Source organism: Phalacrocorax carbo, chromosome Z (genome assembly GCF_963921805.1).
Source record: "Phalacrocorax carbo chromosome Z, bPhaCar2.1, whole genome shotgun sequence".
NCBI classification, from domain to species: Eukaryota; Metazoa; Chordata; class Aves; order Suliformes; family Phalacrocoracidae; genus Phalacrocorax; species Phalacrocorax carbo.
In genome coordinates, this window is record NC_087548.1 from 20,210,485 (window position 1) to 20,222,273 (window position 11,789).

Genomic DNA, 11,789 nt, shown 5'->3' on the forward strand with positions numbered 1-11,789 from the left:
GACGCAGTCTCCTTAGTTTGTCTGGCAAGTCTTATGGCAGGTATTGACATTTAGCAGTAGGGCTGTTGCCAGCTTTAGCATTCAGCTTTTAAAAGGAAAAGGTCAGGTTTGATAATGTAATATACAAGTGTGTGAAGGAAAGCACCTGTCTGTCTTCAAAGTTTGTATTTTTCAAATCATCTGAGTCAAGACCACTTGTTAGTGCTGTCAGGTAAGCAGAAGCTGGAGACGTGAACAAAAGGTTGCTACCCTCACAAGAGAGTGAGTGGAAATAACTTGTTTACCACTGGGCAATGGGAAGGAAGGATCATATGTCACAATTTTCCTCTCATCTCCTGTTTTGTTATTTTCTATTTGATTGCCAATGTTCAATGCAAATAATCTTGCAAGCACTCAGTAATGCACATTATCAGCCTTTTTATTTAGTGGCAATCAGTCACTGTCCAAGAAGGGATAGTAGGCTTGCCAGTACCTGCTAAGCAAAGCAAAGAAAGACGAGTTTAGTCATTAACAAGGTGCTCTGAGTAGTGCTGAGGCGGGTTTCTGAACACTTAGGAGCACAGGACACACTTGGGCAGATGGCCACAGTGCAGGTGTGCAATAACTGTGTGCTGCAGGGACTGTCAGTTTGGTCTGTATCAGCTGCTGCGGACCCACGGTTGCTCACATTACTGCGTCAAGCCCACCGTACCTGGCCCTGACATAGAGAAATAGCTGAGGAAGCAAACTGACAGAGCAGGCACTGCATTTGGTACAGCTGGCAAGTGCTCCTGTGCTCCCGTGAACCTCAGGCTGTTCCTGGTGGTGCTGTAGGATGCAGGGCTCTCCGTGCCCACCATGCGGGGCAGAAGAGCAGCAGTGAGCTGGCAGTCTCTGCACAGCCACACTCCCCTCCCCACCTCTCCTCTTGACACATGCTCAGAGGGAAGTGGAACCTGGCACAAGGTCCATTTTCAAATGGCAACTGGCTTAAGGTTTTTGTCGTCGTCTTTGTTTAAGCTGAGGAAGCGATGTCAGAATTTCAGCAGTGGAAAGAAACAGATAGTGATAGGAAAAAATAAAAGGGGAAAAACAGAATCATTGGATGGGGGACGGGGGGCGGGGAAGGGAAAGAACATCCAGTTTCCATTTCTTTCAAAGGCCAGAGATATATCCCCATCTGTCTTTTGTTGCTGAGTTATTTCTCCCTTTCTCACTGTTACTTTTCCCCCATCTCTTCCCTGCTAGCAGCAGTGACAGCCTTGAAGTAACTGTAAAAATGGATACATAATCAAATCCTTCTGTTTTGCACGAACTATATGTTACAGTAAAAAAAAGCCAGTTCTCCAGTTTCATTGCTAATAAGTAAGAACAGCAAAATTAAGTCTGGATTACTGATACATTATTATGGTCACAGACATGTTAGCTTGGGACAAATAAAAAGATAATTTTAATTTTCTTAATGCCGTGATTTTTATTCTGGTTCTGAGGTCTTCATTTCAACAAGAGAATTATTTTAGGATGTCTACATTCTAATTGATTTGCCCTATAATAGAGCTTTACAGGTTCTTTTAATCTTCTCTTTCAGTTAACTTTCCAGTCATTACAACTCTCCGCAGAGGCAAAAATCGATACACATAACCCTGAGTTATTTATAATTGGAGAGAACACCCTAACTGTAAGTGATAGATAAGTATATTTTTTCAACTTCTCTCTTTTACTGTATTAAAGTAATAATACTTAATTTTCAGTGTCCTTTAGGAGTGCATAGCAAATTACAAAATCTGATGACAGTTGGACTTGATGATCTTAGAGCTCTTTTCCAACCTGAATGATTCTGTGATTATGTTGAATTAATGTATTCTTTTGGCTATATACAACCTCCCTTATGTTACTAAAGTGTTTTCATTTCAGTCAACTGCTATATAAATCAGACTTAGTTAAAATCTATACATCTCAAATACACTGTAGAACGATCAGCAAAACTCAGTTAGAAACCTGTGAAATTAATTTAGCCTCCTGTTCATGATAAGATCAAAATTTGGACTTCTTTCTGCAACAGAATTACTTGTTGTAGATAAATGAGCTCTGGGAAACATGTTTACAGATCTGATTTATAGTATTACTTCTGTAATTGTATCTGGTTTGATGTTTGTAGACAGATGTTGCGCACAGGTCTCCAGCAAATATACTTCACCTCGTTTGTGAAAGAATGCGGAGTATTTTTTGCATTTGGAATGGCTGTCATACGGACAGTATGGACACAGCTAATCTCAAGAAAAGTCTCTAAACCACCACTTTATCAGTATAGAACCCTTCTCTCAAGGCTTCCATCTGCTGTATACAGACATAAACAACACTTAACGGATACATTTGTGTTCTGGTGCTGTTGAAATAGAAAGGTACCTTGTTCTCTTGGCCTATCTAGACAGGAACACTCTTCCATTTGCAATACCAAGTTTAGATTTATTTTTACAAGATCTACCAGCCTGTTTTAGCCATAAAAATAATCAAGGCCACTGAAGACCAAAACGTAAGTTAGTAGGGGAGCCAAATATCTGTGAGAATGTGTAGCATAGCCCATTCACAGGCAACAGAAAAGTCAGTTAAATGTGTACAAAGATTGTACATATTGACTTATCTCAATGTGGAAATGAGACCATAATTCAGTACTACTTTTTGTCATTGTTTTCTCATGGATCACTCCATTTCTTGTGAAGAACCTCTAAATAGACCCGTTTGTATGCAGGGAAACCTCCAGTGCCTGAAGAAGCAAAGGAAATATATGTGTAGTACTGGAAATAATGCCATGTTTTTGCAGCAAAATTACCCGCCTGTATTTGAAATGTGCTGAGTGCCTTAGCTATGTGAGGTATTATTTCTGCTAGGAGATTAAACTCATTAATACACAATAAAATACTCCAATTAAATGCAAAGGCTTTTTAGGTACTCATAAACAATGTATTACTAGGTATTTTTCCACAGCTGGAGCATGATACTGCCAATTTATATTACCACCAGTTCTGTTGGTGATTTCAGGAGAACCAGAATTTAATTATTCAAATGACTGTTGAGTCAATCACTTGACAAATAAAAGGTAATTCCTCAGCCATCCAGTGAAATATCTGCAGTTGGGTCTTTTATGGCTCTGAGGCAGTGGCTGAACAGGCCTTGAAAGTTATCCATAAGGCTCCTAAGAAGCATGGTGGCTTTTGGTGAGGTTTACAGCTCATCCTTACTCAATAGCCTCTTGCCCTGTGAGAAGTCTTGGAAAACGTGCCAGCTGGTGAAGGTACACTCTCCCTAGGGCAGATAGTTTGCTCTGACACTTCAGTGATGGAGTCAGTACTCAGCACTGCATATAGTTCTTGGCAGGCCAGCAGTAATACCCAGTCTTTGCCCTTCATACTTCCTTGGGAACAGGAGAGTGCAGAAGCAATCTGAGTTTATTTCCCTACTTACCCTGTTACTTTAGACGAGGGTGGTAGGATTCATCCAACTTAATATCTACATTAGCCATCCACATCAGAGTTAGCCCTTCTATAAACCCTAATCCATAGAAAGAATAGGCATTTCTGAGATGCAAGTCATCTCATTCTAAAGATGATCCTGAAAATAAGTAGGGTGAACTAGGCCCTATAAAAGCCTGTACTTCTCCACTAGAACCCAAGGAACTACACTGCAGATGTAACACTGGATGAGGTGAAACCCAGCTGTGGTGTCTTACTGACCACAGTTTGACTTCAGGGAAGATATTTGTTCTTAGGCCTCAATTTACCTCTACAACAGTGCCACTTTTCTGTTAATCTAATAGAGAAAGCATTACTGCAAACTGCACATACGTATGAGATTGGCTCTTTAGTTTGGATGAGCTGGGTTGCTGCGTAGCCAAATGAATTAATATTGCTTTGTGATGCTATGTGGGGAAGCTGCTTAGGTATTTTTGTGTAAAAGCTTTCAGATTTTTTCCAAGTTGGAAAGGACTGCCAGCTGGAGGACAGAACATTAACCTGCTATAATCATCATTATGGCCATTTGGCTAGGAAATACACAAAGCCATCCTGCCTCAATGAAATGAATACGCATAGCCACACCTAGCACAACATTGCAGCCTTCCAGCAGAAATGACTTAAATCACTGAGATGTCAGTCCAGTGCAAGCTCCCCAGAAAGCTTAAGATTAAATTACACCAGACATCTGCACTAAGCAAGCAACCCTGAGACAGTAAACCAATGTGACTTCTTTTATCATGTTTCAGGAAGGAAAAAACCTTCATGCTAAATGCCTGTTGCTCCAAGATTAAAACCAAAGATTTGACAGTTCATAAACATTACTGCCATGTCTCCCTGAGGAACTGTGTTATATATAACTGTACAGTTGGTCATACCCAATCCAATTAGATGGGATAGCACCTGAAAGCTAACTTCCAGATACCATATACTGTTCTGGGAGTTCTCTGATATTGCTTGTAGTTCAGGAACCTTAGGTATGCTAGAAACACTCCTGTTTGACCCGTACATCTTAGAGCAAATTCATGCAGTTGACTCAGGAGAACACAGATTAACATGAGACGGTCTAACAAGTGGTTTCCCAGAAGGTAGGAAGAGCAGGCAAGGGAGCCTAACAGGAATGGAGAAATTTCAGCAGACACAGCGAGTGCATGATGCTGTCTGGCCCGTGATGAGTTTTGCCTCCTACAGCTGCCCACCACAGATAACAGGCTCTGACAACACTTGGTTAGAAGTAGTTCTTCTCCAGCTGATGCAGCAAAAGCCTGTTTTGAGCAGATGAGGCTCTACACTAAGCTATTACCTGCCTGCATGTAAGCATGTCTGGTTTACCTAGTGATGGTGTGTCTATGCACTATGGGGACAACTCTGAAAGACCTCCTGTTCCTGGACAGGCAGAAAGCTGGGTGGAAGAGGTTGCTTCTCTGCCTGTTGTGTATGGTCAAGGGTGATGAGGGTCCCTAATCCTTAACTGGCTCTGCCATGTGCCATGGTGGTGCAACCAGGTACCTGTGGACACCAGTGAAAGGCCTGTAATTGCCTGTGTGTTTCAGTCATTGATCCCAGAATCTGTGGAGTCCAACTATTCTTGATTAGTGAAGTATTTGGTTCACAAATCCTACTTTATTTGGAGTTAACATTAACCCCTAACACACAATCTCTCTTCTTTCAGATCCCAGTTACAATAATAAAGCCAGATGAGAAAGCTGAGATACCAGTTGGTGTTGTGATTGGCAGTATATTGGCTGGAATTCTCTTGCTGTTAGTATTGGTTGCCGTTTTGTGGAAAGTAAGTAGGTGTTTATATTCTTGAAAAGCAGAAATAGATAAATACATTTGGGCTATTTTCTCTGGAATCTCTCTTCTCTAGTGCTGAACAAAACCACACATGCAGTTTGGTGGTATGAATAATAGTGCATTAGTGTTGCACCCTCGATGGAAGCATTTAGAAATGCTTTAAAAATCAAACTTCTGAAGTAGGTCCCCATAGAATTTGGCAATGCGAGGATGATAAATGCATTTCCAGTGGTTCAAAACAGGCTGTAGCATTTACTTTTTCCCTTTTGACACTGCCTACCTCCTTCTGTAACTCCCCAACTGGGCTCTGAACTCCCATGATATTCCCAGTAGGCAAGGCTGGCAATTAGAATGAAAGAGGGAGAGAATTCACACTGAACAGAAAAAAAACAGAGAAGGGCAAGGGCAAAAAGTAATTTACAAAGGATATTTAGATTAAGGGGAGAGAAATTCTTTTCTGTGTGCCAGGCCATTGGTGCTTGAAGGGCTCCTTGGCACACCAAGGTAGCATGGAGATGCCTGTATCTTGGCAGGGAACCAAGTAGCTACTGAGCACTGCTGTTTTGGCATTTAGTTGCACCAGGTAGAAGTTCAAGGCGCAACTCCTTACATTTTAGTTAGGAATTGTCTACGATCAAACACTGTATATGTGTGCATGCACACATGTGCATTTCTACCATCACACATTTAGTTTAGCTGAGAAATGTAACTATCAATGACTCACTGCAATGTGGTGTTATTCTAATCTCACAGCTTGGCTTCTTCAAGAGGCAGTATGAGAAAATGACACAGGATATAGAAGATGTCGATGAAATTACAGAACTCACAAAGGAAAAAGACTGAAGATGATGAGTTACGTGGATAAAGAGGGGAGATCTGAGCCACGAACAGTAGTTGTGATCCAGTCGGTTTGTCAGCTGGAGTGCCTTAAAGCTTAGTAACATTTAAACGTTTTTAATGAAAGTGTCTTTTTATTGATGAGAATATTTTACAGATTCTACTCTATTATAAGAGTAACTGCAGGACAGTTTGGTTTTTTTCAAAAATGATTTATAGTGCCTTTTCTTATAAATTTTTGCCTTTCAAACAAACTTAGCCCTTAGAACTGGCAGGTCCGGAGTTTACAGTAACATATTGTGCCAGCAACCTTTCTCCTGATCCACTGCAGAGTGAAACAGAGCAATTTATTTCAGATTATTGTGGAACAGCATCAGTTCGTAATTCAGTTGACAAGTACCATATGTGTAAAGGACATTTTCTATTAAGTTGATGATGAGTGTGTGGTGAATACTACTTCCACACTGGGAGAAGAAAACTCATTTGCTCCATCCTTACTGTTAGAAAAATAATTTGCACCGCAAACCCTTGTCTTAACTAACCTATAAAGTGGGAACTGTGTATGAAGACGTCTGTCTGGATGCTACAGACAACTGGATGGGCAAACTATTCCAGAAGTTCACCATATTCCTTGCACTAAGGTCACAACTAAATTACTGAAGTATATTGTTTTGCCAAATAGTATGTATAATTGCCTTCTGCATACTTTCTCTCAGACAAGAAAATATTAATTTAATAATCACTTCCAGCATGCTCTCTGCAATGTTACAATTGATTTTCAGATTTCATCTTGAAAAGCACTACCGCTACTGTTACACTGGGCTTCATGCTTGCAGTCCCTCTGAGATCAGTTTGGCTTTTGATGTAAATAGGGAAGCAGTCAAGATCTTGCCTTTAATTCTGTACTGAAAGATTCTGCAAGACTAAGAGCATGAAGTGATCTAAAGGGGATGATGAATGAGGAAGTATGCATGTTAGCACAGGGGATAGTAAAGATGTAAGCTCTGTAAATTGTTTACTGCACTAGTTTCTTTAGCATCTCAGTGCCTTCCAGGAGACCAAAGTTCAGTATGACCTCCTTACCTGTCACATTTTATCTGGTCCCACATGTTCATGTCTTGATGAAGTTAACTTATGTTTTATACAGTGAAGTACTGTAGTGCTCTGCAAGGAGCTCTGAGCACAACATCTGGGTGACTTTGTGTTGGTTACACACCTCAAGTTTATCACATGCTGTTATGCTGCCTGGTTTTAAGGAAAGCTCAGTCTTAAAAAGGCCCATGCTGTAAGACTGTAAACAGTCAGGGGAATTGGCCTTTTGGCTGCCTTTCTCTCTCATGGTTGGCATTTATGCGTATAATTGATGGTGAGAGAAGATGTGTGTGTTGTCCTTATGTATGCTGCCATGCATGTGAGGTTGTTTTCAACTCGAGGTGATTTACTTGAAGAGTAAAACATTAAATGTGCCTGATTCAGAACCTGAAGTCACATGTTCTTTCCCCCAAAGCTAGACTGCAATTATGCTTAGGCACTCTTCAGATTATTTTCTAAGGGACTCTTCAAGAACTAGGCTTGAGCATGTTTGAAAGTTTTACTCAGTCTTTTTTAATCAGTAATCAGTCAGGAGCCAACCATCTCTTCGGCAAATAACAGCCTCACTTGCTGGATTGTGCTCAGTGTAGTTTTATGTGTGTTTTGGATTTATTTTGTATCTGTGAAATGTTTTGGGGTGGGTTTTTTTAACATTCTGAAAAACAATCCAGATTCTGATATCAACTGTCCAACAAGACTGTTGCCATCAGTTGAGTTTGTGACCAAAACAATTATTTAAAAACAAAACAAGAGTAGCAATTGCATAAAGCTAAAGAATAAGCTCCTGACTTGTAATTATAAACCCTGAGGGCAAATGCTCTGAAAGTAAAGATAAAAATTTGTCTGCCTCAATTCTTGTGTAAACTTGTGAGAAAGAAAACATAACCCCACACTCCTATGTGTGGGAAGCTCCTACATAACCAGGGTCATGCACTCCAGGCCAGTGGGGGAATTTCACAATAGAGCAGACAGCAGCATCTTTCATTTTTAGTGCTGCTTGCAAGGGACATTTAGGCATTCAGCCAGATTTCCTTCTTCCGCCTTCGGTGGGAGGTACAGGTCAGTATCTGACATCCAACTTCTATGGGGATTTAACAGTTTATCAATCAGGTAGCAATGACTCAGTTCAGTAGTCTTTGCTGGGTTTTATTTTGTCCCAGACAACGGGATTTTCCCCCAGCCTGGACATACTACTTTTTCCCAAAATAAAGGGAAGGCATAGCAATGGGTAAGCTTTTTGTATCCTAACCACTTCAAGTTACTAGTTTTTCTTTTAAAATTAATACTTAAATGGCTAATTCCGTTTTTGTAATGGGTGAGTCTCTTGCACTTTTAAGCTGGCACAGCCACAAATAATGCTGGAAGTATTATGTATATTTTGTATTATGCACAAGGGGTTGGGTTTTTTTTTTTAGTTTTACTTTTTTAAAACAGCACATTACAGGTAAAATAATATTCCGAAACGTTGAGCTCTTCAGCATGTGCTTCTGTTTGTGCCTACAGCAAGAAAAGTCAGGAATACCTTCAGCAAACTCAAGTTATATCTGATTCTGGTCTTGAAATCTAGCTGCAGACTTATTGAAGTACTAGAATCAAGTCTAAAATCAGAGATAGTTTCATATGAGCCTATGTATAGATTTGGGATGTGCACAAGTGTTTATAATCAAACTGACTTCCGAAAGCTAGCGTGTAAGCTCTATGGGAGCAGGGACTGTGTCACTGTGGTGCCTACCTGAGGGCCTAACAGTGTTACTGCAATAAAAACAAGAATACTGCTGAACACAGCCTCATTATTTTTAAATAACAACCTGAAGTGAAGAAATCCTACTGAAAAAGCACTACATAAGGGGTCAAATATTTCTTTGTTCCAGTAGCACACAGTGAAAACCCTAAAGGGATGACTCTGCTAGGTATACAAAGAAGCTGCACTTGAAGTCTTGTAGGTTACAGTCATGAGTATAACACTACCGATAAGCTATATTGTAGTGTAAGTTAGTTCATGTGCAAAATATCTATATTTGAATAGCTCTGGTTGAATAGTTAAGAGTTAAAACCTTACCACAGTCAGGTCTTCCTATAAACACGGGGGTTATCATCACTGGCATCTAAAATTACACTGCATTCTGCCAGTCTCAGGCCATGCACTTTAGACTATGTACAGAACTGCTCAGCAGTAGCATGTCCTGACACCAGCTCTGGCTACTCCCCACCATAATCTGGAAAAGCCAAATGCAATGCTTCATCAGGAGCACGGTGGGAAAGGAAGAGAGGGAGGTACTTGGCTGTGAATGGGAAGACAGTCATGTCAGTAACTACCACCTGGAAACTAACCACTTTCACAGAGCTTCCTTTTTTTCCCTACTTTGAACTTGTCCGTACTTCTAACAGTGATACATAAATATTCAGGCTACCACCTTTAACACTTCCATAATACAGAACCAGATTACCCTAATCTTAAGGCACAAAACTCCATCTTTCACAAGTCTGTGTTCTGCAGAACTGAAAGCCAGATTTCCTTTTATACTGACCTGTATTATCCTTTATATCCAAAACTGAGGCACAACAAAAGCTTACAAATTAAAGACTAAAGAAAATGAAGGCATGAAAATGCATCTCAAAATCTGTAGCTAATTGTCTCAACCTTTTATTGCCTTTAAAGGTAAAAAAGTATATATATTTTTCACAGCCTCAGAAAGGTTGACTCCTAGTTTTTATGTCAACATTTCTGCCCTCATTTATGATCCATTATTCATATGCAATCACAGGCTTAGGTGTGCTGGCAGTTTTTAAAATGTATTTGCCTCTTTTTCTTAAAATAGTCAAAATGGAACTTTAAAAACATAACTGCTGTAAAGATACATCAGGATGCTAGTTTTTGTAACACTTGATAAGGTCAAATTGTATGGTTAGGTTGTGTTTAAAAACAGACCTAAGGTACACAAAGCAACAGCTGATTTATAGTCGTCAGTGTATTCTTAACTCTCTTCCTTCAAGTACCTCCACAGAAGAGCTCAAGACTGAGTTTTGAGAGCTTTTGGGGGGGCAAAGGGGTAGCATTGCCTACTGTCACAGAAGATTTCACTTTGTTAATAATTAGTCTTAGCAGTTTTTTCCTTTCAATGTTTTTGATAGAGCAAATGAATGTGTTAGTCTATAAAACTACAAATTCCTTGAACAGCTATGGGAAAAGTAAGCTGAGAGAAAACCCAAAAATCTAGTTTAAAGTTAAGCAATCTAAAGGCTAGATTCCTGAGTGCAACAGTGGCACTTTCATATATGACAGCTGAAGCGAGTGCCTGTATTTCCCAGCACAGCCTGCAGCTGGGCAGGGTGGAAGCTGCTCCTTCGGCACAGCTATCTCTCGGCTGCCATCTCCTGGGTAGGGTCCTCATAACAGTCCTGCCTCCCCCACCATGTAGGTCACGACAATCCATCAGTTACTGTTTTCATAGTATCCATCAGACTGAGCTTCTCTTGCAAACAGCAGAATGCAAGATCAAAATCAGGAAAGGAAACTTTTAGAATTAAGCAATGCTAGTATACGGACATTCTGCCAGACAAAGGGATGGATCAGTGTATTCAAATGTTGCCAGCCAATACCAAGACATCTTTTCAGAAGTACATATTCTCACTCTGAAGACATGCGCTTCCCTTCCGCAAACACCCCTCATCTGGCAGATCTCTACAGTAATCACGATAACCCTCTCGTCTGCAGTGTTCTTGGGAACATCTGGCTGCACCTGGAGCCACTACCTCTGCAGCATGCTGTGACACGGCTGGAAGAGCCACAGCAGGGTGAGATTACCCTCCCCTTTAGCCAAGGCAGAAAAACAGCTGGACTTGTCCCAGAAAGCTAGGACTGCATTGTATATTGATCTGCAGCTGCCTATCATCCCACTCACAGACCTCACCAGAACACAAGATAGTCTTCATCCAGCAGCCTAGTCCTGCATGTGTGGGAACCAGGATGTGTGCAGCCACATCTTACCCTGACATGAAGTCAGGCACAGCCAGAATTCATCCCTGGCCTGGAAATTTGGAAGCACTTCTGAGTTGCTCCAGACATAGCCTTAGGCAGCTTTCTTAGAACAAAGTAATTTGCCCTTGTACAATACCACTGCCCTAACAGAGAGGGTAACCCTACAGAGGGAGCCGGAACACTGAGCTCAAAGTATGGATTTGAATTTCAGTGAGATACATTTTACCTCTAAATATGTACATCATCCCTCCTGGAGGCATTTCCATTTCGCTTTTAGATGTCAGCTGAAGAACCCAAAGTTACACAAGACTGATACATCATTGTTCCAGAACAAAGCAGTATTTGCCTCATGCACAGCTAGGGACACAAAATGACATTTCATTGTTTTGACCATGGCAGCATACACACATTGTAACATTCAGCTGTGACTCAGTGCAACATCTCTTCCATTCATTGTTCCTGGTCACTGTGGGGAAGTACACAATTATTCTTTCTCCTCTTTTCTGCACCCTCCTTCCCAGCTGCATTGCTGATGGGGAAGGTGCAGTTAAGGTCACCCCAGAGAAGTCTTCCGGGAGACTGCAGCACTAGAGAGG

At 40.8% G+C, this 11,789-nt stretch overlaps 1 protein-coding gene and 1 long non-coding RNA gene across 2 annotated transcripts in view; both read left to right on the plus strand.

Moving 5' to 3' along the window:
* Positions 1–10,210, plus strand: part of ITGA2 (integrin subunit alpha 2) — a 69,744-nt gene extending 59,534 nt beyond the window's left edge. Inside the window, exons 28-30 of the mRNA XM_064438731.1 lie at positions 1,568–1,657; positions 5,161–5,277; positions 6,039–10,210. Of these exons, the coding sequence (XP_064294801.1) occupies positions 1,568–1,657; positions 5,161–5,277; positions 6,039–6,128 (297 nt within the window). The 3' untranslated portion in view covers positions 6,129–10,210. The remainder of the gene's footprint in view (positions 1–1,567; positions 1,658–5,160; positions 5,278–6,038) is intronic.
* Positions 10,211–10,226: 16 nt separating this feature from the next.
* Positions 10,227–11,789, plus strand: part of LOC135310606 (uncharacterized) — a 40,881-nt gene continuing 39,318 nt past the window's right edge. Inside the window, exon 1 of the long non-coding RNA XR_010370673.1 lies at positions 10,227–11,009. This is a non-coding gene — a long non-coding RNA (uncharacterized LOC135310606). The remainder of the gene's footprint in view (positions 11,010–11,789) is intronic.